Here is a 27,534-nt window from a genome sequence, read left to right as displayed (position 1 = left end):
AGCCCTTGTTTGGTCCTAAGGGGAGGGTTCAAGCCAAAAACCGAGCTTGGAAGGCCTAAAAAAATTTCATTTCTTAAACTGAAAAAACATACACATAAGCACGGAAGGATGCCGAATCATCCACTAAGGAGTCAGATTTTGCTCTTTGATCCGAAGCATCCAAAGCAAAAGCTCCTTTTACCCTTAATCTTTAAGAATCAGAAGCTTAAGCTAAATCTGAGCATGAAAAAACTACTTTCCCTTTGTTGCAATTAGACTTTTCGGATTTTTCTTCTTTCGAACCCCATTAAATTTTTTGAACAGAGTGGAGGATCAAGAGGATCAAGGAGAAAACTTGCGAGACAACTAAAATGCAGGTCGTTTCAGAGTTTGAACAGAGAAATCTCGACATTTTATACTATTGGCAATGAATAGAACTCATTACAGAAAAAAGCTTCTTCCAATCATCGGGTGAAAAAAAAACCCCAAAATATACGATTCTATACCCAAAAGAAAGAAAAGAAAAAAGAATGCATCGCCTCAAACCTGACACAATCTAAAGCAAATTTAATCAACTTCCTCGATTTTAGGACCGGCGGCGCTTCCACCAGACGGAGGTGGAACATAGTTGTCATCCATAGCAGCACCAGGCATGCCAGGTACACCGACGCCCTGGTATATCTTGGCAACGATTGGGTTGCAAATATTCTGAAGCTCCTTCATTTGATCTTCTATCTCGTCCACCTCGGCAAGTTGGTTGTTGTCAAGCCACTGGACTGCATGTTCTATAGCATCCTCGATCTTCTTCTTGTCCGCGGGGTCCATTTGAGAGCTGAACTTCCCGTCCCTCACAGTGTTTCTCATATTATAAGCAAAGTTTTCCAAGGAGTTTTTAGCTTCGATCTTCTTCTTGTGTTCCTCATCGTCCGCCTTGTATTTCTCTGCTTCGTGCACCATCTTCTCAATCTCCTCCTTCGACAACCGCCCCTTGTCGTTGGTGATTGTGATCTTGTTCTTCTGACCCGTGGTTTTATCCTCAGCTGAAACGTTCAGAATACCATTCGCATCGATGTCGAAGCAGACTGTAATCTGGGGAACGCCTCTGGGGGCTGCAGGGATTCCGGAGAGTTCAAATTTTCCAAGCAAATTGTTGTCACGAGTTCTTGCCCTCTCGCCTTCGTAGACTTGGATCAAAACACCAGGTTGGTTGTCAGCGTATGTAGAGAAAATTTGCTCCTTCTTGGTGGGGATGGTGGTATTCCTTGGAATCAAGACAGTCATCACACCACCGGCTGTTTCCAGTCCAAGGGAAAGAGGGGTGACATCCAGAAGCAAAAGATCCTGGACCTTCTCATTACCCTCACCGCTCAAGATGGCAGCCTGTACGGCCGCCCCATAGGCAACAGCTTCATCAGGGTTGATACTCTTGCAAAGCTCTTTGCCATTGAGGAAATCCTGCAATAATTGCTGCACCTTGGGAATCCTGGTGGAGCCACCAACAAGAACAACGTCATCGACACTGTTTTTGTCCATCTTAGCATCTCTCAAGCACTTCTCAACAGGTTCCATACACTTTCTGAAAAGATCCATATTGAGTTCCTCAAATCTAGCACGGGTAATGGTTGAATAGAAGTCAATTCCTTCAAAAAGAGAGTCGATCTCAAGTGTAGTTTGAGCAGAGGAGGAAAGGGTTCTCTTAGCCCTTTCACAAGCGGTTCTCAACCTCCTAAGAGCCCTGGGGTTTCCACTAATGTCTTTCTTATTCTTTCTCTTGAATTCCTGCACGAAGTGGTTAACCAATCTGTTATCAAAATCTTCGCCACCAAGATGAGTGTCTCCTGCAGTTGCCTTCACCTCAAAAATCCCTTCTTCGATCGTAAGCAATGAAACATCAAAAGTTCCACCACCCAAATCAAAAATCAGAACGTTCTTTTCGCCAGAGCTGCTGGACTTCTTGTCCAGCCCATAAGCAATTGCGGCAGCAGTTGGTTCGTTGATGATACGCATCACATTAAGACCCGAAATGACACCGGCATCCTTCGTGGCCTGTCTCTGTGAATCGTTGAAGTAGGCTGGGACGGTGACAACGGCATTCTTCACTGTTGTGCCCAAATACGCCTCAGCAACCTCCTTCATTTTTATGAGTATCATAGAAGAGATTTCTTCCGCGGAAAACTGCTTCTCTTCACCCTTGTAGTTCACAACAATCATTGGTTTGTCGCTGGGGCCGGCAATGACTTGGAAAGACCAATGCATCATATCATTCTGGACCGATGAATCACTAAATCTTCGGCCAATTAAACGCTTAGCATCTATGTTAACACAAGGAGAAGCTTATCAATTAAGAACTCTACAAAATACAAAACAATATCCGCTTAATTCTCAGCCAAAAGAAACTACAGATATACAGAAACAACTGAACTAGCTTCAAGAACAATACAAGAAAGAGTATATTTAGTACCAGAAGACAAGTGCTGATGAACTACTACAGCTACAGTTCGAAAAATCAAAACTCAAGAAAATCACAAGCAACATAATCAAGAACTATTTCACAAATCTCAGCACAAAAATCTCAAGATTTCGTGAACATGCCATTCAGTTCACCTCATCAAGGAATAATAACCAGGCTGATACTATTTCTAAATTCTTAGGGAATAACCTAAAATTGATTCTGAAGGGAAAAAAATAAACTCCATAGACTACATCGCAACGCCAAAAGAAATAGGACTTACCAAAAACGGTGTTGATAGGGTTCATGGCGACCTGATTCTTGGCTGCATCACCGATCAATCGCTCGTTGTCGGTGAAAGCAACATACGAAGGCGTGGTTCTATTTCCCTGATCGTTGGCAATGATCTCAACTCGATCATGCTGCCACACACCGACGCAAGAGTAAGTCGTTCCAAGATCGATCCCGATCGCCGGACCTTCTCCTTTACCAGCCATAGTAGCTGTTCAAGACGATGGAAAAAAAAGAAAATACGATGAAATTTTGAACGGGAAATGGGGACGAAAGCGAAGAAATCGGTAGCTGAATGTAGGTTGAAAGAGTTTGAAGTTGAGAGAAATGGCAGGAGGGAGGAGAATTTATAAGAAATTGTGAAGGAAGAAGGTTCTCGAGAGTTCGAATTGAAGAGGTTCGAGCGCTGAGGTTGTTATGTTTAGCGTATGAAACAGAAAAAACAGAATGATAACCGTTACTTTTCAACTTCTAGATGATTCTAGAAGCTTCTTTCCTTAAAAAAAAAATAAAAATAAAAACATCTGTTTTATTCTTCTTTTATTTTGAACTCTTTCATTTTTAATACTTAAGTAGTTTAATATTCATTCAGCCTGCATCCTCATGGGCATTTGGTCTAGTGGTATGATTCTCGCTTAGGGTGCGAGAGGTCCCGAGTTCAATTCTCGGAATGCCCCTTTATTTTTACTTTTCTCCTTAAATTACACCATACTTTCATTTCACAAATTGAAATTAATGAGAGAATTGAAAATTTTGAAAAACTATTATCCAAATATTTTTCAATAATAAAATTTTGTTACTTGTTTATTTTTACACAAATTTGCTACTTATTTTATGGCTTTATATTTTCAAATGTTTTTGGTTAAATACCAATTTTATTATTATTGAATACCGAAAATGGTGGATTATTGAACAGTTAAACATACAATATCTTAAAACTCTCAATTTCGTGTCGAATAAATACATAAATTTTTTATTTTCTAATAAGTTATCAATGCGTGTTTAAAATTCACATATTTACTTCTTAGATTCCTTATATATAAAATTCATATTAATAGATCAATATTATTTTTGAACCTATAAAATATAGTAAAATTCTAGCACAACATCAAAAATTCAATGTCTATTAAACATCAAAAATTCAAATTTAGAGACCTGTTCATGTTCAATACCAATTTGAAAACTCTGTCGCTCTATTTGACAGTTCTACAATGAATTGATATCAACATTTGACTCAGGCTCCGAAACAAGGGTTGTAAATTAACCACCACCCAATTTTTAAAATAATTACAAAACTATTAATAGAACAAAGCTGAAAACAGAGAATCTAAATTGCAGCAGAGTAGAAATTTTCTCAGAGAGCTTAAGAAGCATTCTTGGTATTTCATATGATTTAAGAAAAAAAAAACGTTTGTGTTAAACATCCAAATGAAAGAGTAGCTAAAGTAAAGAAGATTTTTGGAAAGGAAATTGCAAATTGCAATTCACCAAAAAAAAAGGTACTGAATACCGATGCATTCAACTTGCAGACAACATTGAAGGAACTCAAAATGGGCAGTACGAAGAAATTCGATCAAATACGTAACTAATAAAAGATCAGTCAAAGAACCATGAAAATTTATGAGAATAAATTACGATTGCATAATGAAAAAGTTGCTTACATTGGTTGTTGCCGGGAGAAAATTCTCATAGAAGAAAATGGAAAACCTAACATATAAAAAACGGCCTACATCTAACAGTAGTGCATTTTGCCGATGAATCTAAGCATCTGAATCAACGAGATCTCAGTTGCCTTCATATTTCGGATCAGCCGTAACGTAATGGTAAGCAATCACCAAGGCAAAGATAAAAATGCCGAGAAAATTGGCAAGAAAACCTAATTCCTGATCGTCAATCATCTGCACTAGGCAACAAACAATACAGCGGAAATTAGCTTCTTCGATCACCTACAATGAATCAAAATTTCAACGCAGCAAACCGCAAATTTCAAGTTCCTCAAAAACTAAACATCATAACCTAATCGCACAGTTTGCAAGCTCGACTCGCAAGTCTTGCGATTTAAGAATCGAGATTTGCTAAGAAAACGAAATTCCAGTTCTCCATGAAAGATCGATAAAAAATAAAAAAAAAACAATTGCATCAAATTGAGGAAAAAAAAAAAAAGGAAGACGACTCTACCTTCCGATCTAATCAGTCGAGAGAGAAACACGAAGTCAAAAAGAAGATCCGACGACGAAATTCTTCGAGATGCAGTAGACTACGGAAAAGAACCTCGTTTCTACTTGATGCAGCCTTCTCAAACAGACGTTTGGGCCCTAACCCATTAATTTTGGTGTTATTGGGCTTCCGTAATTCATTCAGCCCAATAATATTTCATTAATTTTTCCTTTTTCTAATTTTTCCTATATTTAAATCTATATTTTAATACAATTTTCTAAAATTTTAGCCCAACCCAAAATTCTGGTTTTTTTTTTTTTTTTTTTTTTTTTTAATTTAAAAAAAAAAAAAAACAAAATACAAACCCTAATGATTGGAACTAAATTGAAGAGAAAAAAAACAGCAAACACTAAGAACCCCTGCCCCTGCCATTTACTATTGCTGAGCTGGAATTTGCATGTGACCCACGTGTAGTCCTCAGCCGGTGACTAGGCAGCTAAGCTACCAAGATTCAGCCATAATTTCTTTTTATAATGTAAAAATTCAGTCCGCATTTGACACGTGATCTATACACATTTCTACTTTACTATAATTAAAAATACTAATTTTATCGAAATAAATACACTTGTAATTTTAAGGTTACCTTCGTTTTAAATTTTTGGTGGGTCCAGAAAATTAAAAATGTATATAATACATTATATTAAATCTTTTAAATTAAATAACTTATTAGATACGATGAAATTTTAAAATTTTGATCAGGATATTATTACAATTTTAGAAAAATTATGGGCATTTTCTGGAATAAACATAAAGTTGAAGGGTATTTACTGCAATTTAGTACAATTAAGTAGAAACAATTAATATTTTAACAATCTGCGCCAAATTGTATTATAAATTGTTTTTGGAGACAGGTGGCCCTTCGGGCGAAAAAAAAAGAAATGAAATTAATTTATATATATATATAAAAAAAGGCGATTAATCTAAAAACAAAAGCTAATCTCGATACGTAACACTCTTTCAAATTGAACTCAGTTCTCAATTTTCGATCATAGGATCGTGAATCCATATCTGTTTCTATTTAAATTTGCGCCAAAACCCTTCGATTCCAAGGCGAAACGGAAGGAAATTTTAAGCCCCCAGAGTTTGATTTGGCTAATCAAGGTAAAAATCTCGTTGTCATCGTGTTTCTTTAGTTGATTGCGGGTTTAAATCATTCATCAATCTTGTTTAAAACCCTCATCTGTGAGATTTAGATCTGGAATTGTTTGGTGGGTGGGTGTGTGCTCGCTTTCGTTGCAGAAAAGCTTACTAGTTTTCGTGTTTTTGAAGTTTTTTGCTTCACTTTCTTGCTCTTCAAGTCGTTGCAGCTTGGTCTAATGATTCTTATATTCATAGTTTTGTTCTTCATATCTATGCAGAAGGCATTGGTAGCTACTTAGATTTTGGTGCATTGCTTTGAAGGGTTTGATTCTTTTTTATGTTGTTTTTGCTTTGATTTTGTTGCATTGCGTTTCCTAAGCGATGAACTCTTCATTTGCATCAAATCCGAGTCTCTAATGAGAATTTTCAAGCATTTTTTTTGGAGTTCAATAGCTATCTCTGATGACCTTGATGATCCAGGGTTTGAAGTGAAGATCCGAGAGTAATGGCTAAAGAGGGTTCCAATGGAAGTTCCCAAACTTCCACAAAGCCACCACCGACTCCATCTCCTTTAAGAAGTGCCAAATTTTTTCAGGTATAATCAGATTCTTGTTCATGGTTGGTATCTGACAAAATATGTTTAGAACTGTTGGTCTTTACTTTGCATTTGGTTCATAATTGTGATGTCAATGATTCTTCTTACGAAAATGGGGATCGATCGAAAATGCTTATGAGCATGATGGGTTTTAGGACATTTTTGAGTGTTAAGAAAATGATGTTTCAATCCAAAATGGAGATTTTGGATCAAAATTGTAATAGTTCAAGCCCACCGCTATCAGATATTGTCCTCTTTAGGTTTTCCCTTTTGTAGTTTCCCTCAAGGTTTTTCAAACGCGTCTTCTAAAGCTCAAAGAGGACAATATCTACTAGCGGTGGGCTTGGGCTTGGGCTGTTACGAATATAAACTTGAATGTTACTCAAAGGCTTTCATTGCTATTTTCTTTTCCTTAATCTCGTACTCAGCCTGGTTCGTTTCCTTAACCAATATTGTGGTCTCAGCCTGGTTCGTTTCCTTAACCAATATTGTGGTCTTGCTTGACATCAGGCAAATATGAGAATTTTGGTAACTGGAGGAGCTGGGTTTATTGGCTCACACCTGGTGGACAAATTGATGGAAAATGAGAAGAATGAGGTAGCTTCTTCAGTACTTTAGCTGCACTCTTTGTAGTTTTTCGATTATTGATCGAACCCTCGTGTAATTCATTACGTGTAGAAGATATTATAATCCCTGCATTACATGCATTGTGTTGGTTGCTTTGACATTCTGTTTCTATCCCTTTTAGGTTATTGTTGCTGATAACTACTTCACGGGATCGAAGGTTAACTTGAAAAAATGGATTGGCCACCCTAGATTTGAGCTTATCCGACACGGTATTCTTCTTTTCCTCTATTTTTTTTTTCGTGTTAATGTTACTTGGAAGGCTCGTGAATTTCATATTGTTGCTTCCTTGATCGACACTATCCCTCAATTTTTCTAACCCAGATGTTACTGAGCCATTGTTGATTGAAGTTGACCAAATATACCATCTTGCTTGCCCGGCGTCTCCAATTTTCTACAAGTACAACCCTGTAAAGGTTCGTATCGTTTTCGGTCAAATACTATCTATCATCATATTTGAAATGAGTTATTCACTATTAACTTCTGATTGGTGTGTTGACAGACTATCAAGACGAATGTAATTGGCACACTGAACATGTTGGGACTTGCCAAGCGTGTCGGAGCGAGGTTTTCAAGCTCGCCATTCTACCTCTCAGTTCATAAATATTTTTCTGCTCTGTTGTTTATTGACCTTGTTGAATAGGATTTTGCTAACGTCGACATCCGAGGTATACGGTGATCCTCTCATTCACCCTCAAGATGAAAGCTACTGGGGAAATGTCAATCCAATAGGTAGTTCAAAGATGTAATATCTTGTTTGGTTCAGTAATTTTGAATGATGTGAATTCAAATAACAGTTTCATGTGTGTGAGATCCCACATCGGTTGGAGAGAGAAACGAAACATTCCTTATAAGGATGTGGAAGTCTCTCCCTATCAGACGTGTTTTAAAACCGTGAGGTTGATGGCGATATGTAACGGGCCAAAGCGGACAATATCTGTTAGCGGTGGGCTTGAGCTGTTACAAATGGTATCAAAGCCAGACGGTGTGCCAGCAAGGACGCTGGCCCCCAAGGGGTGGATTATGAGATCCCACATCGGTTGGAGAGAGGAACGGAGCATTTCTTATAAGGGTGTGGAAACCTCTCCCTAACAAACGCGTTTTAAAACCGTGAGGCTGACGACGATACGTAACGGGCCAAAGCGGACAATATCTGTTAGCGGTGGGCTTGAGCGGTTAATGGCTCAGTTTGCTGCATCTTATGTTTTGTTAAACTTTTGCAGGTGTGAGAAGTTGCTATGATGAGGGCAAGCGAGTGGCTGAAACTCTGATGTTTGATTACCACAGGCAACATGGGATCGGTGAGTTTATCAGATCCCACATATTAAGGACTCCATTTTCTCTGTGCCATTGCTCTTTTCTCTAAATGAACATTTACTACGGCAGAGATCAGGATTGCAAGGATTTTTAACACCTATGGACCCCGAATGAATATTGACGATGGTCGCGTCGTCAGCAACTTCATTGCTCAAGCAATCCGGTAAGTCTAGTCTCCATACAATCTTCTCGCCCGAGTAGTGTCATTGTTCATCTTCAATACTTGTAAGATTCTTCATGCAATGTGCAGTGGCGAGCCTTTGACAGTTCAAGCACCCGGAACACAAACACGAAGTTTCTGTTATGTCTCTGACATGGTAAGGAAATCTCGCTTCGGGTTCATTTGCGAATAGATTCATACATCCATACCAATTATCAGCTTTTTAACTCGTGAATCAAGGTCGATGGCCTCATTCGGCTAATGGAAGGCGATAACACAGGACCGATCAACATTGGAAACCCAGGTCTTTCATTTGCTTTTCTCCTAGATAAGCGTCTCCCTCTCGATCTACCCTAAACTTCTTTGTTTTTCTGCGATTCAGGTGAATTTACGATGCTCGAATTGGCGGAGACAGTAAAAGAGGTAAATTTAGCTACTAAAAGATGTTCTTCAATTACAATAGAGACTGAGAGATCTCAACTGTGCAGCTGATCAATCCTGGTGTGGAGATCATCATGGTGGAGAACACGCCCGATGATCCTCGCCAAAGGAAGCCCGACATCACGAAAGCAAAGGAGTTGCTTGGATGGGAGCCAAAGATCAAGTTGAAGGACGGACTTCCTCTCATGGAGGACGATTTCCGAACTAGACTCGAAGTCCCGAGAAAGAACTAAGCTTGTTAAACCTCCGTATAATCACACCGGGTCGCCCGAGTGAAGAGTTTTCAAGAGAATGAATGGAAGTTTTGAGAGGAGATTGTGTCCTTTGATATCTTGTTGTTCTTTATTTAGAATAAGTGACAGTTTGGCTCACACACATTCATATATATATATAAAGACGCTTTCAAATCATGGCTTTTATCCGACCGCATTGAATTAGAAGGCAAATTTCTAGTAGAAATAAAAAATGATTGTAATTTTTTTTTTCTGTAACGAATTAACATATTTGTTGGAATAATTTTAAATTTTAAATTAAATTCTTAATTTACCTACTTAATTTAACAGCAAATTAAATATTATATTTGTTTGGTAACGAATTAACATAATTGTTGGAATAATTTTAAAATTGAAATTAAATTCAACAGCAATTAAATATTATATTTCTTTAATCATATTCTTATGTTTCATAAACTTTTAAGATGCCAAATTTAATAAGTAACTATAAAAAAACAATATTTAAAAAAAAAAAATCAAAAGTGCCACTAAACATAATTAACTTAAATATAATTAAATTGGATAAGACATCCAATTCGATTACTAGATATTTCAATGTTATAGATTAGACTAAAAAATAAATAAAATATTTGCGAGCATAATTTATATAATAAGTGAGAAAAAATAAGTTTCAAATATGCCTTAAATAATTGTAAATAATTTACGCCTGTTAATTTTTGTAGCTCTTATGCACACACATATGATATTCACTATGACACGTATTTGTTAAATAATAAAAAATAATGACTATGATTAAGCTAATCCTTTAATTTTAAGTTATAGACCAAAGTAATTAAAAATTAATTTTTTTAATACAGGTGGGTCAAACTAACCAACCATTAACTAGTTTAAATTTTGAATTTTGAAATGAGTAATTTAATTTTGAATATTCAAAATTTGAACGGATGAAAGACTGAACACTAACTCTTTGTGGGAGCACTTACGAAGAGATTGCAAGATACTCTCTTGAGATAATAGAGCCTAAACGATCTATTTTTAAAATATCTAATTATTTATTAATAAAATATCTAACTTCTTTGATTAAAATATTTAAATCATTTTTTTTAAAATATAGAGATATTTGACTAATTATATTTATTTCAATCAAATAATTTTTTATTTTTTATTTATTGAACGGTATACGTGGATTATACTCTCATTTATGATTTAGTAAAATAAAAAACATTTGTTTTCCTGGAAAATGAGTATTAAAAATTAATGCCGACCAAAAAGATTAAATTTCACCTACCGCCGATAGTTTATTTATGTTCACATTTCCATCAATGATCTACAAAAGGCTGCAATAGCCGCCGACGTCCCAATCGCTCTCTTTAAAAGACCTGCCGTCCGCAGACTGTCATTTTCTACCGGCGAAATTCCGTTAGGGTTCATCTCGATCCTCTACCGCTCGGCGACGCTCAGAAAAAATGTGTTCGTTACAGAGAAGAGGGAATATCTTTCTCCTAACCCTAACTGGTCCCGGTGAGCACAGACTCAATCTCAATCTTCTAGATGCTATTCAATCCTCTGTTCGTCAAGTTCGCTCTGAGGCTGAATCCGCTGTTGTCGCTGGAAATTCCGCTAGTTTCGCCCTAATCACCACAGCAGAAGGTAAGTTCTTCTCTAATGGCTACGATCTCGATTGGGCGAAGACCTCAATGGATAAAATGATTCTGATGGACGATAAGTTAAAATCTGTCGTATCCGACCTAATCACGCTTCCGATGCCGACGATCGCCGCCGTTACCGGTCATGCGTCGGCGGCCGGCTTCATTTTGGCGATGAGTCACGACTACATCCTGATGAGGAGAGATCGTGGATTTCTGTACATGAGCGAACTCGACATTCGTCGAGTGATTCCGTCGTGGTTTACGGTTCTGGTCAAGAGCAAAATAGGAACAGCGTCTGTTCGACGCGACGTCGTTTTGAAAGCGCCGAAACTGACGGCGGATAAGGCTCTGGAAATGGGAATTATTGAATCGGCGCACGATGGTGCGGCGGAGACCGTCGCAGCTGCCGTGAAATTGGCGGAGGATGTGGTGGCGAGGAAATGGGACGGCCACATTTACGCCGGGAATCGGATGGAGCTTCTCTCTGAGGTTCTGAATGTCATTGGAGCCCGTTGCTCCGTCGCAAAGCTCTGACGCCAATTCGGTGGCTGACTGACAGGGGATGGGTGGGTTTTATCATCTATGTTGATAAAATTAAATGCATTCAATATATGCAAACCCTAAATGTACTAAATAAAAATCATGACAATATTTATTTGAAAAAAAAATATATATATATATATCACCGAAATCGTCCTTGGTCCTTTTTTTTTTCCTACTTTAAAAAATAAAATTTAAAATTAGATAGAAACCAAATTAAAAATTATAGAATTAAAGTTAAAAGTTGGTTTTTAGGATACATACACATGTAATTAAATGTCAAATTAATTAATTTAAATACATTTCACCATATACTTAAGAGGATATTATTCAAATAATTGGATGTGAAATTAAGCGAGTGGGGAAAATTAACCGGCTATACCCGTCAAGCCGAGTCACTTCACTTGACGAACGTGACAAAAATACCCTTCGTTAGCCAACTTATTAACATGCTCTGCCACTAACTGTAGCGGTGAACATAAGGGCGGTGTTTCTAATAATATGGACTAAAATTCCCACTGACCGATCGGAGGAACTAGGTTATATAAATAACCTGGCAGCAACCGCCGCCGTGAAAAGTTCATCTTCTTCGAAGGCTTCAATTCCCTAAAACCCTAAAAAAACCCCAGCTCTCTCTGAAGATTCGAGATTTCTGTGTTCCGAGATGAATAACTTGAAGCTTTACACCGAGAGCTCTCTCAAACTCGAATTACAGACCGATGAAGAAGTTGTACAGTTCTCCGCCTTCGACATTGAGCGGAATCGTCTCTTCTTCCTTTCCTCCGCCAATTTCGTATACACTACTCAGCTTACTTCGTTCCATGTGAGTTCTAACCTTCTCGCTTTTCAAATTCGTCTTCTTTCTGTTTTTTTTTTTTTTTTTTTTTTTTTCTCGAATCAATTCTATGAGGTTTCGATGTTTTACTGTGCTAAATATGCTTGTTATTCGCGTTTTTCTGTTCGATGTATCAGAATGAAAGAATGAAGAGCGTAGCCATGTTGCCTGCTGAAGTTCATCATATAGACGTGGAAACTGGGGACTGTGTTACGTCCTTTGATTATTTGATGGAGAAAGAAGCTCTGATAGTGGGAACTCGCAGTGGACTTCTTTTGCTGTTTTCCGTGGATGGAAGTGGGAGTGAAGTTGTTGGCAGGGTGGAGGGTGGTGTGAAACGCATCTCACCTAGTCCAGATGGTGATTTGTTATGCATAATTTCGGGGCTTCGGCAGATTTTAGTAATGACTCATGATTGGGATTTGATGTATGAGAACACTCTCGAGGATTTTCCTGAAGGTGTGTTGACGTACGTAAGGTGTTCTTCCATACTTTACTGAAGGGGGTATTTTATGTTATATCTTACCTATCTCAACATGTGTATTGCGGTATATACCAAATTTGCACCTGGCTCACTGATAACAAAATAATGACCTTTTCGTAGAGCTTTTTTCTTTTCATTATGCCACTTGCTATTTCCATAGAGAGTTGATGATCTTTGTTTAACTGATGACTTTTGAGTACACATTTAATTACTTGATGACGTTGGCTGCAAGGTGCTCCTTGTTGTTCTCTGGTCATTTTAAGGACCATCCATGGTAACATTAGAAATGGTTTCAATTTCCGAATATTAGTTAATATGGTTGGATTGTGTTTTCAGGTGAACCAAATTTTTCAGAACAAAATGATTTTGAAAGTTCCATTTCTTGGCGAGGTGATGGGAAATACTTTGTGACACTAAGTGATGTCGAAAATTCTAATACTTCACTTAAGAAGCTCAAGATCTGGGAGCGGGATGGAGGTTCCCTGCATGCTTCATCTGAATTGAAAAACTTTGTGGAAGGAGTTTTGGATTGGATGCCCAGTGGAGCCAAAATTGCAGCTGTTTATGATAAGAAAAGTGAAATTGAATGTCCTACTGTAGTATTTTTTGAAAGGAATGGATTAGAAAGAAGTTCTTTTCATATTAACGAGAAAAATAGTTCAAAAGTTGAACTTTTGAAGTGGAATTGCAGTTCAGATCTTCTTGCTGCTATTGTTAGATGTGAAAATTACGATTCTGTAAAAGTCTGGTTTTTCAGCAATAATCATTGGTACTTGAAGCATGAAATTCGGTACTCAAAGCAGGATATGGTTAGGTTTGTATGGGATCCAACAAGGCCTCTTCAGTTATTTTGTTGGACTGTTCATGGACAAATTACAATGTACAACTTTATATGGATTTCAGCTATCGTGGAGAACTCAACAGCATTGATCATTGATGATGCAAAGATACTAGTGACCCCTCTTTCTTTATCACTCATGCCACCTCCTCTGTATTTATTCAGCTTGAAATTTTCAAGTGCTGTCCGTGATGTGGCCTTTTATTCTAAGAATTCCAAGAGTTGTTTGGCTGCCTTCTTATCAGACGGGCGTTTATGCACTGTTGAGTTTCCTGCAGCTGATTTCTGGGAAGAACTAGAAGGAAAGGAATTTTATGTTGAAGCTTCATCTTTTGAATCAACATTTGGCTCCTTTCAGCAATTTGTGTGGTTGGACGTGCATAAACTTCTTGTTGTCTCTCATTATGGGTCTGACGACTATAATTATGTTTCTCAAGGCTCCCCAAACGAGGAGCCTCTTGGATTTTGTTTATTGGAAATTGATCTTGAATGTTCTAAGGATCATGTTCCAGGTTTACCTACATGTTCTGCTTGGCATGCAAGGATTTCTAATCGAAAATTTATTGAAGGACCTGTCATCTGTGTAGCTTCAAATCCTGCTGAGAACTGTACTGCATTTCTCCAGCTTAATGGTGGGGAAATTCTCAAGTATGCATCAGGGTCAGGCTTTTCTGGTGAATTTTTGAAGCAGGAGGATAAGAGTTTTTCATCATCTTGTCCCTGGATGAGCGTGGCTTTGGTGGATAATAATGGGTTATTAAAGCCCCTTCTTTTTGGACTTGATGATGTTGGGAGGGTTCATTTGAATAGGATGGTAGTCTGCAACAATTGTAGTGGTTTCTCTTTTTACTCAAATTTGGGTGACCAAATAACTACGCATTTGATTTTAGCAACTAAACAGGATATCCTCTGTATTCTCGACATCCTGGATGTATTGCATAAGAAAATAGACGAGGAATACAACTTTTTCCAAGCTAGTAACAAATGCAAAGAAGAAGAAGGTAGAAACTTTATTTATATATGGGAAAGAAGCGCCAAAATTGTTGGTGTTCTACATGGTGATGCTGCTGCTGTGATATTACAAACAGCTCGAGGAAATCTAGAGTGCATATATCCAAGAAAGTTGGTACTCGCATCTATCACTAATGCATTGATTCAAAGACGCTTTAGAGATGCACTTCTTATGGTTAGGCGCCATAGGATAGATTTTAATGTCATTGTTGATTACTGCGGTTTACAGACATTTATCCAGTCTGCGGCAGATTTTGTGAAGCAAGTTAATAATTTTAGCCACATCACTGAATTTGTTTGTGCTATAAAGAACGAAAATGTAACGGAGACCTTGTATAAAAACTTCACATCCAATTCATGCATGGATGACAATAAAGTTGGAGCACTGAGAGTATCCAAAGATACTCATGTAGAAAACAAGGTTTCTTCAGTCCTATTGGCCATAAGGAGGGCTGTTGAGGAGCATATGATGGAAAGTCCAGCAAGAGAACTATGCATTTTGACCACCCTTGCACGTAGTGATCCGCCAGCACTTGAAGAAGCTTTGGAGAGGATAAAAGTCATACGTGAAATTGAACTGTCGAATTCTGATGACCCGAGGAGAACATCTTATCCTTCTTCTGAAGAAGCTCTTAAACATCTCTTATGGTTGTCTGATGCCGATGCTGTTTTTGATACTGCTTTAGGCCTTTATGATTTAAAACTTGCTGCTATTGTGGCAATAAACTCACAGCGGGATCCAAAAGAATTTATCCCTTATCTTCAGGAATTGGAGAAGATGCCATTCCTCCTAATGTGCTATAATATTGACCTAAGATTGTCAAGATCTGAGAAAGCTTTAAATCATATTGTTTCAGCTGGGGAGGATCATTTTTCTGATTGTATGAACCTAATGAAGAAACAACCTCAGCTATTCCCTTTGGGACTTAAGTTGATCACAGATGATACCAAGAAGAAATTAGTCCTCGAGGCCTGGGGTGATTATCTCAGTGATGAAAAAAGTTTTGAGGATGCTGCAGAAACTTATCTCTGCTGTTTCAATTTGGAAAAGGCTTTGCAATCATATCGTGCTAGTGGTAACTGGAGGCAGGTGTTTATAGTCGCTGGATTGCTTAAAATGAGAGAAGACGAGATATTACAATTGGCTCATGAACTTTGTGAAGAGCTTCAAGCTCTTGGAAAACCAGGTGAAGCTGCTACAATTTCCCTGGAGTACTGTAGGGATATTAACCGTGGGATGGCGTTGTTAATTAGTGCTAGGGACTGGGAACAGGCTTTGAGAATTGCTTTTATGCATCAGAGAGAAGATTTAGTTTCAGAAATGAAGAATGCATCTGTGGAATGTGCAAACTTGCTTATTGGTGAATATGAGGAAGGATTGGAGAAAGTCGGGAAATATTTAACTCGATACTTAGCTGTTCGGCAGAGAAGACTACTTCTTGCTGCTAAAATCAAGGCAGAGGAAAGTTCAATGAATAATTTTGATGATGATACTGCGTCAGAAGCTAGCAGTAATTTGAGTGGAATGAGTGCTTACTCAGCTGGGTATGTATTCTATGCTTCTTTATCGTACTGCTTTGCTGTTCTTTGATATTTACAAAGTATTATCTGTGTTTGCTATATAAATAAGGTACTCATGTTTGGCTATATAACCTCTGGAAGTTTAACATTTAGTGTTTGCTGAAGTCCCACCTGAATGTTGTTTCTTGACTCCAAAGGTTGTATGTTACAATTGGTATCAGAGCCAGACATCGGGCGATGTGCCAGTGTCTCACTGGGCCCCCAAGGGGGTGGATTGTGAGATCCCACATCGGTTGGAGAGGAGAACGAAGCATTTCTTATAAGGGTGTGGAAACCTCTCCCTAGTGGACATATTTTGAAACCTTGAGAGGAAGCCCTCGAAGGGATAGCCCAAAGAGGACAGTATCGGCTAGCGGTGGGTTTGGGCTGTTACATTGCAGGTTTATACATTTGTCTCATAAGAATGGTCAAGGTGCATGTTTAAACCTCCACAATAAAAAATAATAAAAACAAAAGAAACATCTTCATTATTTTCTTTTAAAACAAAAAACATTTTTAAAAACATAGGAAATAAATTAAATATGGAAAATAAGAATGTTGTTGAATCGGACCTTGATTGATAACAAACTTCTAAACTCGACACCTAATTTAATTTCATGGATTTGGCTTAGCTTCTTTTGTGTTTCTCTGATATAATTACTCCCCTAGAGGTCCTAATCTACCTGTATTTGGAAATAGATCCTTACTGATTCTGCTGATATTGTATATATGGTATGTATAGTTTGATGTGGCAACATTAAAACTTTATGTTTCGGATAACTGGCTAATCCAGGACAAAGCTGTCGGAATTTTTTGCTTGTTCTTTTTTCACATTGTTTCCTTTTTCAAAATACAATCTTTCCTCTTTCTTTGAAGTTCCATTTTTCATGCCAAGCCTTATTTCTTCGAACTCTTATTATTTGATTGAACATGAAGAAGATGGAATATCGGTCATCCTGGAAAGATGGTGTTACTTATATTTGGCAAAGCCATCCTAAAATTACGAACAGAAGCTCTTATAAAAAATTTTATGAACAGGAGTAGAAGGAGTTCAACTGTTTCCATGAGCACAACTGCAGGTAGGAAATCAAGAGAGGCAAAACGTCAGAAAAGTAGGGGAAAAATTCGTCCGGGAAGGTATCTAAACTGATGATTTTTCTTATAACTATGGCATCTTGTTGCTCATGAAATAACGTTATTATTTTACACGTGTAGTCCTGGAGAGGAGATGGCTCTTGTTGAGCATTTAAAGGGCATGTCTCTAACTGCTGGGGCTAGGTCTGAGCTTAAATCTTTATTGGTTTCTCTTATGATGCTGGGAAAGGAAGAAACTGCAAAGAAGCTCCAACGAACTGCAGAGAACTTTCAACTTTCACAAATGGCAGCTGTAAACCTTGCAAATGATACTGTTTCTAGTGATACAATAAATGAACAGGCAGACACATTGGAGAATTATGTACAAGCATTGAAAAGCGAAGTCCAAAAATTAGAAGTTTTCTCGTGGCGTTCTAAAGTGTTCCTCTCTTCATGACTGGTTAGCCTCGGCAACTCGAAGCTCGATACTATTTCTTGTAACGTTTTTAGGCGGAAGAAACCTGAGCTGCTGATATGCATATCTCTTCACATTGACATTCCATTTAGCTCAATATATTTTCAATTGTGTTCTAATTTTCTTTTTTATTCTGTATTCAGTTCAAACCAAGGGAAGAAACCTGCTTTCAAATTAAAGCCTTTGCAATCTCAAATTGAAGCACTGGAGTAGGTCTGGGTGAGCAGAAGAATGAGTTCTGATAGAATTCAATCCAAGTTTTGCAGAAATCTTTTGCTTTTAGAATCTCTGTATCAGTAGTGATCTTCATGCTGAGAGTTGAAAATTTTAGATGAGGATCTTATTTAAGTTATTACTGGATTTATCTTTTGAAGATTTATGAAAAAAAATTATAGCTTCTTTTTTTTTTTTTTTTTAATTAATTAATTTATTTATTTATACTATGACATCACTAGCAGCGAGTCTTAAATTATAGCTTCTTCAATTTATTTAATAACAAGATTATGAATGTCAGAGACAGATTTGATGATTTTAAAAGAATGATTTTTTATTTTGTTTTTCCAACCTTTTTTGGTTTGACAAAATGATTCATTACAAAGCATTGGATTAAGAATTAAACTGTAAGATGGATTATTATATTTTTCAATTTGATTATTATGTAGCCGACTGAGCTTTTCTAAAAAAATATTTTGACTCTAATTTTTAAATAATTTTAAAAGAAAAGGTCATTAGATTTTTATTTTTTAAATTTATTTATTTGAATAATAGTTAAAAGTGTGGGCAGGTCTATCTGTGAGAGGATGTACTGCACAATTGATAAATTTTGATAAATTTTGATAAATTTTAGATCTTAATAAAAATAAAATTAAACAGTGACTCTTATTTTGAAATACGGTGTTTAAGAAAAATGAAAAAAAAAAAAGGGCCCAACCGGGTTCGAACCGGTGACCTCTTGATCTGCAGTCAAATGCTCTACCACTGAGCTATGGACCCTTGATTGATGGTGTTTTTTTTATTTTCTAATTTATTTAAACAACATGATTATGAATGTCAGAGGCAGATTTGATGATTTTAATTTTGTAACTAAAAGGAATGATTTTTTTTTTTCCCAACCATTTTCCGTTTGAAAAGATGATTCATTATAAAGCATCAGATTAAGAATTAAACTGTAAGATGGGTTGTTATATTTTTCAAATTTGATTATTATTTAGCCAACCGAACTTTTCTAAAAAATTCAATTGATAATTTTAGCTCAAATTTTATAATAATTTTAAAAGAAAAGGTCATTAGATTTTTTTTATTTATTTGAATAATAGTTAAAAGTGGTAGGTTATACTGCACAATCGATCATTTTTAAATCTTTAAACATTGGTAAATAAAAAAAGAGGATGTTAATAGGGCCCAACCGGGTTCGAACCGGTGACCTCTTGATCTGCAGTCAAATGCTCTACCACTGAGCTATAGACCCTAGGTTGATGATAAATACGATCGTTTAGATAAAAAATTAAAAAAAAGAAACGATTGAATTCGCATAATCTTTACAATTGCCTTCTCAAATGATTTATTTTGCAAAATTTCGATTATAGTTCCGAATTTGCAACTTTACTTTCTAAACTACTTTCAATTAGCTACAAAGTATGATTATACATATGTGATTAATAAAACTTTCAATTTTGTACCTCCCGTCTCAAATTTATCACAAATCTATTAAATGTAAAGTTAACTATATTACAAAAATATGAAGCGTTCAAAGATTTAGTAACGAGTACTAAAGTTTAAAAACGTGCATGTCAAACTATACCCAACTCAGTTAGTTAAAAAAATACATCATCGCATAAATAAATAAATCTATTAGTCAGAAGAAAAAAACAGTATAACTTAATCTGTGAGAATGCACCGAGAAACGTTCGGCTTAGTCAAAATAATTGCTAGCAGTAATGCATTTAAAAATATCCCATAAGGTGAATTATTGTCTCCCAAAAAGCACAAGCGGGTGCTTTACAGCAAACCTTGGTCACAATTTAATTGGGTCATGAAACGAAGATGAAACCACAAGGAGATTTGTGTAGAAAGGAATGGAACCTAATAAACTCGAAAATCATTGAAAATTGTTCCGAGCGGTTATCCTGATAGAACCAAACTGGCATTGATCCATATTTACCCTGTGCATATCATAAATATCCATCCAACTAAAATCCACCAAACCCAAAGAACAGTCATCCTTCAAAATCTTAGGTAAAACCTCTTAAGAACAAGCCAATATTATCATATAGCATCATAAAAGGCAAGTTTGGAGCCCACAATCTATGAACACCACCAGCTCTGGCATCACAATGACTTAACCCGACCCCGACCGACTTCTAATAACGTCAAGCCCCATCTCGGTAGGATCAGTTGCTTGCAACTCCACTTGGATGCCATCCAACTCCCTCTTGAATCTGTCCTTGGAACTTGCGTAAATCATCTTGCTTCTCACCTTTGATGTATCAGGAGACCTTAATACAATTGATGAATCATGAGTTAGAATGCATGTTCACAAAATGAAAGAACCCGTTTCAAAAATGAGAGCGAAGGCTGTGTGGTACATTTACCATGCAATGAATATAATCCTGCTCTTTTGGCAATTCTCTTCAGTCACAAAGTCGAAATCATAGACTGCGTATCGGCATTCATCGGCAGGAAGGCTGGCAGCAAAGTCCTCATAACTTTGAGATGGCTCGCCAAGCTTTTCCACCACAACCTGCTTCAATTTTTCTTCGATCTTGAATACTATAAAACGGAAGGTTCTTTTGGCCTTCAAATCCAGAAACCTAAGCTTGCAATCATCATGCACAGCCATCCCGGATGCTGCATTTGCCTGTGAAAGATTGATTTACAAATATAAATTATGAACTCAGAGAACATAAATCCCCATGGCACCCATGAACCCCAACCATAGTAGAAGTCCAGTGCAAGCTAGATAAAGATGGAGGAAAAGTGGCCAATTTCCCATTTCTCTAATGAGTTCACATCTTTGCTAGAAAATACGTCCATGCAGCTCAAATTTGATAAACAGATACCTGGTTTGAGTGTGAAAATAGTGTTGGGGGCTGTGAAGCTTCATATCTTTAAACTACAACAAAATAATACAATTACTCCACCAAACGATTTAACAACTTCCGATTCCTTCTTTTCTTAATTCTTTTTCCTGGGGGAGGAAGTATGGAAAGAAAAAGTCCATCTCCAACTAGCTCTAGAGTGAGAAGTGAAGGTAATTATAAATTATTGTAGACAAATGACATCGCCAATAAGGCAGCGGAGTTAATTATAAGTATAGAGAGAGAGAGAGAGAGAGAGAGAGAGAGAGAGAGAGAGAGAGAGAGAGATTTCCATTAGACAGTGTTATAACCAAGGACTGCTAGAAATATTGCTAGCATGAGAGAGTAAAGAGCCAAATAAATTCTTAACATAACAAGTCATTTACTCTTGAAAATATCCAAAGCTACTTAGAGATAAAACATAACAGCAACACATTCTTCGATTCAATATTCCCTACTCCAAGGCCTTTCAAAAAAGATGGTTTAGATAACAAAGTGGGAAAGAAAGCCCTAAAATTGAATCGTCTGAACACAGAACCGCAGATGCAAAAAGTTCAGTTAACAAAGTGCTTAGATCCTAGCTTCTTTAAAGGAAGCCCTAAAAAAGACATTACAGTATGAACACAACCTTTGGTAAAACTTGACCCTGTCCTTTAATGTGAAGAAGGCATACTTTAACCAGCTCCTACCTGAAATTCTAAAGCTGCTGCCTTTTAATTTCTAATCGAAACGCACCTTCGAGTTCTGATGCTCAACTCTTTAGTCTATGCCAAACAAGCCTCCTATCCCCATTTCCCAACATTCACACATTAATGGTGATGGTGATAAGGGAGAAACAAACTAAGAAATAATGGAAGAGAACAAAGAAGGAACAAGATGAGGGAGGAGAGGGCGACTCATAGACTCTCCCCAAGTGGAATATCTTAAATTCATGTAGGAATTTAATGGTGATGGTGGTGACAAGCACCGTAGGACAAAATGTACAAATATGAGATGGACTACTCCGCTAATAAACCTCTACTTAAATAGTTAATTTGATGCTTACCTTATCCAACATCCTTCAGTTCTTCCCTTGAAACTATATCATTAAGCATTCCTAGCTTACCAAATTATAATTTTTTTATTTTTTATTTTATGGATTCATCAACTCTCTTTAGGATCATGCAATGAAAAATATCACGATACTAATTATCCATCAACACAAATGCATGTGTTTAAACCACTGAGATTATCCCCTTCCATGAGTAAAATGAAAAAAATAATTGCAAAATTAATTAAAAGATTGATAAAATAATTGGACCCATGCATCCTTCTTTTACAAGAACCAGTCCAAATTTTCTATTACATAATCTTGAAATAACTATAATTCGAGAACAGAGTACAGTTACAAGGTCCTAATGAAAATTGCAACAAATGTACGAGAATATAATATATCGTTACATCAACGGTGGCCAATGCTTTTACCCACACGCTTACAAGTGCATGGCAGTCGATATTTAAAAAAAAAAAAAAAACAAGCACTAATATCTCAGCATAATCAACAGTCTATGGCCATTGAAACAATAAACAAGCGGACCAAAAATGATCATCGAGAAGGAAAAACAAATTAACCACCAATCGGTGCAGCGATTTACAAGGATTCCGTTTCAAACCAACCAAGAACTCCACGGATCGAACAGAAAAGCGACAAAGATGAACAAATAGAGGAAGACTAAAGAAACAAATTAACAAATAAATGGAAAGAAAAAAAAAAAAAAAAAAAAACATATAAATGAGTGGAACGAAGCATAGAAGAGGCAGGAACGCTCACCATTTTGCCGAGAAAATAATGGGGGCGAGAAAACGAAAGAAATGGCGAGAAAGGCTGAGAAAAATTAGGGCAACCAGAAGCGAGTTGATAAAGAAGACAGAAGAGAGGGTGAAGGGAGGAGGACGATGGGATGGGAAACGAGGGCTGTGCTGTGCAAAGAGATTCGACGCTAATTATTAAAATCCAATATTATAAATATAAATTACAATAATAATAATAATTAATTAATAATAAAATAATAAATTTGTGGTAGCGGATCACCCAGGGGGTGGGGGCGATTGCTAATGTCACCGAGACGGTTAAAAATCCAAACATTCTACCAATTATTTGGTTCCACCTAATTTTTGCGGTGGGCATCGTTTCGGCTGATTTGATTTATAAAAAATAAAATTCATTTTTAGTATATACTTTGTAATTTATGCATCTTTTATGGCAATTAACCTAATTTTTTGAAATTTTTTAAAAATTTTATACGGACTCCAATTTATATTTCAATATTATTTTTTAAGATTTTCCGACCGACTATGACTGTTTTTTTCTATATTGGTTATTATTTTTTATTTTCACTATATAAATATAACTCAATTAATTTATATTTAAAACTACAATAATAATAATTATGGCAGGATCGGCAGTAATTCATTCATCATGAAATTAGCCTACAGAATAAGGTTGGTGAACCGACATGTCGTTCTGATACATCATACTGAATTCAGGACACCAAATTTATGTCCTTATTGAGGGCTATTTTCTGGGTAAAAGTCACAGGAACCACACATAGTCCTTCACTTCTTAGATTTCCTTGCTTCTGTTGAGTTCCCTGAAGAAAAGATAAAGTTTCAGACAGACCCACCTTAAATGGAGCAGTAATTTTTACAATTGTTTCTTCCTCTTGAAATTTCACCATAAGAAGCTGAAGATTTTTTACAGTTTTACCTGAGGATTTAGGTTTTTGTATGAGCTACTCTGCATCTGAAGTAGATTCTGCTCCAAAGCCAGGAAAAAAAAAAAGCTATGAATTTCAAGCTTCAAGCCACCTTTTTTAACCAACAAAAATACTTGAGCAATAAACTTTAAAGTTTATATTCTTCCCGTGTCTTGTCTACTGAGTTATACTTGGATTGAAATTGTAATATTCTAAGCCTATCGCTAGCAGATATTGTCCTATTTGGACTTTCCCTTTCGAGATTCTCCTCAAAGTTTTTAAAATGCGTCTGTTAGGGAGAGGTTTCCACACTCTTATAAAGAATGCTTCGTTCTCCTCCCCAACCGATGTGAGATCTCACAGAAATGATTTTAAAGAGACAAGAACTTATACTATGGAAGTAACGGGAAAGCTCGTGTCTCAGTGAACTGTACCTGAATGTGTTCTTGAACGAATTTGATATAAAGACAGGCTTCTTGAAGAACAGATGCGGTATCAGTCTACAATAAGTTAACAAAAATGACATACTGTTTAAGAAAAGGAATTACTTCTTATATTATTTTATAGTCTACTTTAAGAAGAAAAGAAAATACCAACCTTGCCGTAAGGGGAAACCAGCTTTTGAAGGGCAGTAATTTTATCACTAAGCCTTTGGCTTCTCCTTGCTGGTTCCTGCAACTACAAGTAATAAAAGAGAAATGAAAGTGCACAAGTTTGGGAGGGGTTCACTCTACCCCATCCTTAGGCTGTTCTTGTTCTTGTTTATATTAATCAAAGGCACTGACCTTCATTCTCTTGTTATCCCCTGCCAGATCATATGGGGCTGCTTGTACGCCTTTCTGGGCGAAGAACTCGCGTTTCTTTGCATGCTATTAGGCCAGAAGATTGAAGGAGTACACAAAGTTTTTCAGGAGAAGCAGTAAATCCATGGAAAGTTGAAGTTTTAAAAGCAAGCAGGGAAATCATTAGAGGGGATGAGGTGTTACCGATTCATTCTGCAGAAAAGAAATCTTCTTGGTAAACAATACCGACTGTGGTGAAACATTTTCAGTCATGGACTTACTTGCATTGCAACCTTCCGCAAACAGAACACAAATATTACCATTAAGAACACAATTATTACCACTCAAAAGTGGCCTTTGAAGTTCAGAATTTTGTTACTCAACCAAAATTACAGAGTTACATAGGGCAAAGTAATGTGATGAAAATCAAATGATATTATGTTATGTCGTTTAGTGAAATCATTCTTGAAGTAGTTGGTAGAACTATGAGGGAAAGCAAACATGAAATCAGGAAAAATCAGGAAGAACATTAACCCATATAAGAAAATCAAGAAGAAACTGACTACCTGGCTGGTAGGTAAGAGGGTGCTGACAAGGAATAGTGAAGCCTTCACCTTTTAGCTGGCCATCATTGTTGAATAATTTGGACTCCAGACAGAAGCCACTGTAGTTAATCAACAAACTTTTTGAGGAAGATTAAGACATATGTATGTGTGAATGCATAGATCTATAGGTATATAATTTTTCCCTCTTTTTCTCTAATGAAGTTTGTCAACTTAGACTTAATCCCCGGACTTTCAATGTTATATCTAAAGATCCGAAGCCCCTACTTCTCGACATTTGCCAAGGTGTCCATTCTAGCCTATTGTTAGAGTTTGATAGAAAACAAACAAGAGGGTATAGCTGTCATAATATAATACTTGTTAGGTTCAAATAAGAAGGTCAATATTTTTGTAGGCCTTCATGGTTCATCCTTTAAGACTCATCTCACTAGTCACTCCATCAAAGAAGAAAATGGAAAATGGAAGAAGAAGTAGTAGTTAAGGAGCATTAAAAGAAAGTTGGCCCAGTATTTAGGGAGTTTGGTTTTTATACGTGAGATCCCACATCAGTTGGAGAGGGGAACAAAACATTTCTGATAAGAGTGTGGAAACCTCTCCCTAACACACACGTTTATAAAACCGTGAGGCTGATGGCGATATGCAACGGGCCAAAGTGGACAATATTTGCTAGTGGTGGGTTTGGGCTGTTACAAATGGTATCAGAGGCAGACACTAGGCAGTGTGCCAACGAGGATGCTGGCCCCCCAAGGGGGGTAGATTGTGAGATCCCATATCGGTTGGAGAGGGGAACAAAACATTTCTGATAAGAATGTGGAAACCTCTCCCTAGAAAACGCGTTTTAAAACCATAAGGCTGACAACGATACGTAAAGGGCCGAAATGGACAATATTTGCTAGCGGTGGGCTTCGGCTGTTACATTATATGTGCCATGACCGGTCAGTGCTAAGTGGTAAACACCTAGAAAGTGATGAAGTTGATTAGATAACATTCCAGTAAAAGTAGTTCAAACCCAAACGAACGGATTTTAGATCATTGTGTTCTTTTTTTCCTATGAAGTTCTCCCTCAAAATGGAAAAATAAACAAATGAGTAATTATCCTAACATAAGTCCATGCCCTTGTTACCTCATCAAACTATGGTCATACAAGAAACGAATGAAAGAGAGAGAGAGACAGAGAGAGAGAGAACTGATACGTACTAATTATTAACCACCTGCGATGGAACATCCATGTTAACCAGTAAAATCTCACTGTGTCCTGCTACAAAGAAATTTATAAGTGAGAAGTTACCATACAACAAATTTATTAAGAAAACGTCTTGTCATTTAAGCCATCATGTTAAGTATATATATACAATAAACATATCGTAAACTATCAATGAAAGAGTAGAATTTCTCAATGTAAGAAACTGATCAAGAATGCTTCCACCACTTCCCACCAATATCTTTCAACCTCCTTGTTCTTGGAATGGAACAACAAGCTTACAGAGAACCTCTCTGAATTTCAGAGTCAATGGCCAGATCTACAAATCAAATATCAAAAGCTGTATTTCCCTATGTATTCCAAATAGTACTCCTAATAGGAGGAAGGGAAGAAGAAGAGGATCAATAGACTGAATTCACTCTTCAACCATAATAGTTCTATTAGTTTAAATTATTTTTCTTTCAGAATCCATAATCTCCAGAAATTTCTGGAAAACTGAAATAAAAATGAATTGTAGTGAACAAAGAAATTTCATTCCCTGATTCTCACCTCTCAGCAGCACCAAGCACGATCTTGCTTCCTTGCGTTACCAACTCGACAGGTGGTTCTATAGGCATGAATCAACAAAGGCAACAATATAACCTGAAGGAGCCCATAAGCACAATATGCATATATATTAAGAGAAAGCGAGAGTTTGGGGCACTTTGGTAACTCGCCCTTTTGCTGGATAGCAAGTTATTTACTCAGAAAAGAAAATGCACGTTAAATTAACTTGGTTTGATAACCATTTTTTTTAATATGAAAAGAGATTCAAATTGATGATTTAATAATACAAGCATACTAAAATCAACTCATGGTCAGAGTAAACAATATTTTACTGTACATAATGGAGTGATGAATCTGTAACTGTTGGTAATATATATTTTTAAAACAGAACCAATAAGCTGCAAACAATCAGATTTTATTGTCGATTATAACTGTGATTGTTTATAGAAAATAAGAACAAGATCTGTTGAGTGTGAGGATGAAAATTTCCCTTTCATAGAGAGTTCTAATATCACAAGCATATTCAATGTATGAAAGGCATATAAAACGACCAACTGACTAAGAACCTTGCAGAGTGAGAAGAGGGTCGGCTTTACATCTAAATTTTGGCAAATTTTGTAGCTATCTGTTTGGTTTCGCTTTCACCAAATTTGACTTGGTTTGATTCATACAGATAATTGCAGGATAGGTGGATAGTATAGCTAGTCAAATATAGATATAAAACTATATAAAATTTGGATCTCCTTTCACAGGTTAGTATAGATTAGCGTACAAAACT

General features: G+C 36.7%; 6 protein-coding genes and 3 non-coding genes across 11 annotated transcripts; 4 read left to right on the top strand and 5 right to left on the bottom strand.

The window, feature by feature from the left end:
- Positions 1-308: 308 nt before the first annotated feature.
- On the bottom strand, positions 309-3,129 carry LOC111808166 (heat shock cognate 70 kDa protein 2). Of its 2 annotated transcripts, none has more exons than XM_023693987.2 (2): positions 2,712-3,129; positions 309-2,291 (listed from the first exon to the last, which is right to left on the bottom strand). In XM_023693987.2, the coding sequence occupies exons 1-2, from the start codon at positions 2,923-2,925 to the stop codon at positions 547-549; spliced, it is 1,959 nt and encodes a 652-aa protein (XP_023549755.1). In that variant the 5' UTR covers positions 2,926-3,129; the 3' UTR covers positions 309-546. The 2 variants fall into 2 exon arrangements, with proteins under 2 accessions (XP_023549755.1, XP_086973229.1); XM_087117103.1 differs by having other exon boundaries at positions 312-2,329; positions 2,712-2,844.
- A 195-nt stretch (positions 3,130-3,324) lies between these two features.
- On the top strand, positions 3,325-3,396 carry TRNAP-AGG (transfer RNA proline (anticodon AGG)). The gene has a single exon. It is a non-coding gene; the product is annotated as a tRNA-Pro (tRNA).
- A 928-nt stretch (positions 3,397-4,324) lies between these two features.
- On the bottom strand, positions 4,325-4,617 carry LOC111808976 (dolichyl-diphosphooligosaccharide--protein glycosyltransferase subunit 4A). The gene has a single exon (XM_023695245.2). It carries the CDS (start codon positions 4,615-4,617, stop codon positions 4,504-4,506), a length of 114 nt encoding a protein of 37 aa, XP_023551013.1. The 3' UTR covers positions 4,325-4,503.
- Positions 4,618-5,858: 1,241 nt separating this feature from the next.
- Positions 5,859-9,563, top strand: LOC111809417 (UDP-glucuronic acid decarboxylase 6). 2 transcript variants are annotated; one of them, XM_023695873.1, is made up of 14 exons: positions 5,859-6,037; positions 6,295-6,338; positions 6,497-6,611; positions 7,122-7,208; positions 7,360-7,447; positions 7,560-7,651; positions 7,738-7,802; positions 7,879-7,967; positions 8,459-8,536; positions 8,622-8,715; positions 8,803-8,869; positions 8,953-9,016; positions 9,095-9,135; positions 9,201-9,563. In XM_023695873.1, exons 3-14 carry the CDS (start codon positions 6,522-6,524, stop codon positions 9,384-9,386), a joined length of 1,041 nt encoding a protein of 346 aa, XP_023551641.1. In that variant the 5' UTR covers positions 5,859-6,037; positions 6,295-6,338; positions 6,497-6,521; the 3' UTR covers positions 9,387-9,563. The 2 variants fall into 2 exon arrangements, with proteins under 2 accessions (XP_023551641.1, XP_023551640.1); XM_023695872.1 differs by lacking the exon at positions 6,295-6,338.
- A 1,166-nt stretch (positions 9,564-10,729) lies between these two features.
- ECI1 (delta(3), delta(2)-enoyl CoA isomerase 1) lies at positions 10,730-11,747 on the top strand. Its single transcript, XM_023695184.2, has one exon. It carries the CDS (start codon positions 10,853-10,855, stop codon positions 11,567-11,569), a length of 717 nt encoding a protein of 238 aa, XP_023550952.1. The 5' UTR covers positions 10,730-10,852; the 3' UTR covers positions 11,570-11,747.
- Positions 11,748-11,950: 203 nt separating this feature from the next.
- ABO1 (IKI3 family protein) lies at positions 11,951-18,256 on the top strand. Its single transcript, XM_023694740.2, has 6 exons — positions 11,951-12,398; positions 12,548-12,869; positions 13,231-16,288; positions 17,342-17,440; positions 17,519-17,837; positions 17,996-18,256. Exons 1-5 carry the CDS (start codon positions 12,240-12,242, stop codon positions 17,832-17,834), a joined length of 3,954 nt encoding a protein of 1,317 aa, XP_023550508.1. The 5' UTR covers positions 11,951-12,239; the 3' UTR covers positions 17,835-17,837; positions 17,996-18,256.
- A 517-nt stretch (positions 18,257-18,773) lies between these two features.
- Positions 18,774-18,845, bottom strand: TRNAC-GCA (transfer RNA cysteine (anticodon GCA)). The gene has a single exon. It is a non-coding gene; the product is annotated as a tRNA-Cys (tRNA).
- Positions 18,846-19,248: 403 nt separating this feature from the next.
- On the bottom strand, positions 19,249-19,320 carry TRNAC-GCA (transfer RNA cysteine (anticodon GCA)). Its single transcript has one exon. It is a non-coding gene; the product is annotated as a tRNA-Cys (tRNA).
- Positions 19,321-19,979: 659 nt separating this feature from the next.
- LOC111808816 (uncharacterized) lies at positions 19,980-27,038 on the bottom strand. Its single transcript, XM_023695009.2, has 11 exons — positions 26,760-27,038; positions 26,207-26,264; positions 25,013-25,110; positions 24,651-24,739; positions 24,450-24,533; positions 24,262-24,342; positions 24,099-24,164; positions 23,676-23,723; positions 23,461-23,559; positions 20,444-20,709; positions 19,980-20,347 (listed from the first exon to the last, which is right to left on the bottom strand). Exons 2-11 carry the CDS (start codon positions 26,236-26,238, stop codon positions 20,191-20,193), a joined length of 1,020 nt encoding a protein of 339 aa, XP_023550777.2. The 5' UTR covers positions 26,239-26,264; positions 26,760-27,038; the 3' UTR covers positions 19,980-20,190.
- Between the last annotated feature and the right edge of the window lie 496 nt (positions 27,039-27,534).

This window comes from Cucurbita pepo, chromosome 13, assembly GCF_057944985.1.
Source record: "Cucurbita pepo subsp. pepo isolate OVF chromosome 13, ASM5794498v1, whole genome shotgun sequence".
Taxonomy (NCBI): domain Eukaryota; kingdom Viridiplantae; phylum Streptophyta; class Magnoliopsida; order Cucurbitales; family Cucurbitaceae; genus Cucurbita; species Cucurbita pepo.
This window is presented reverse-complemented; position numbering and strand designations above follow the sequence as displayed.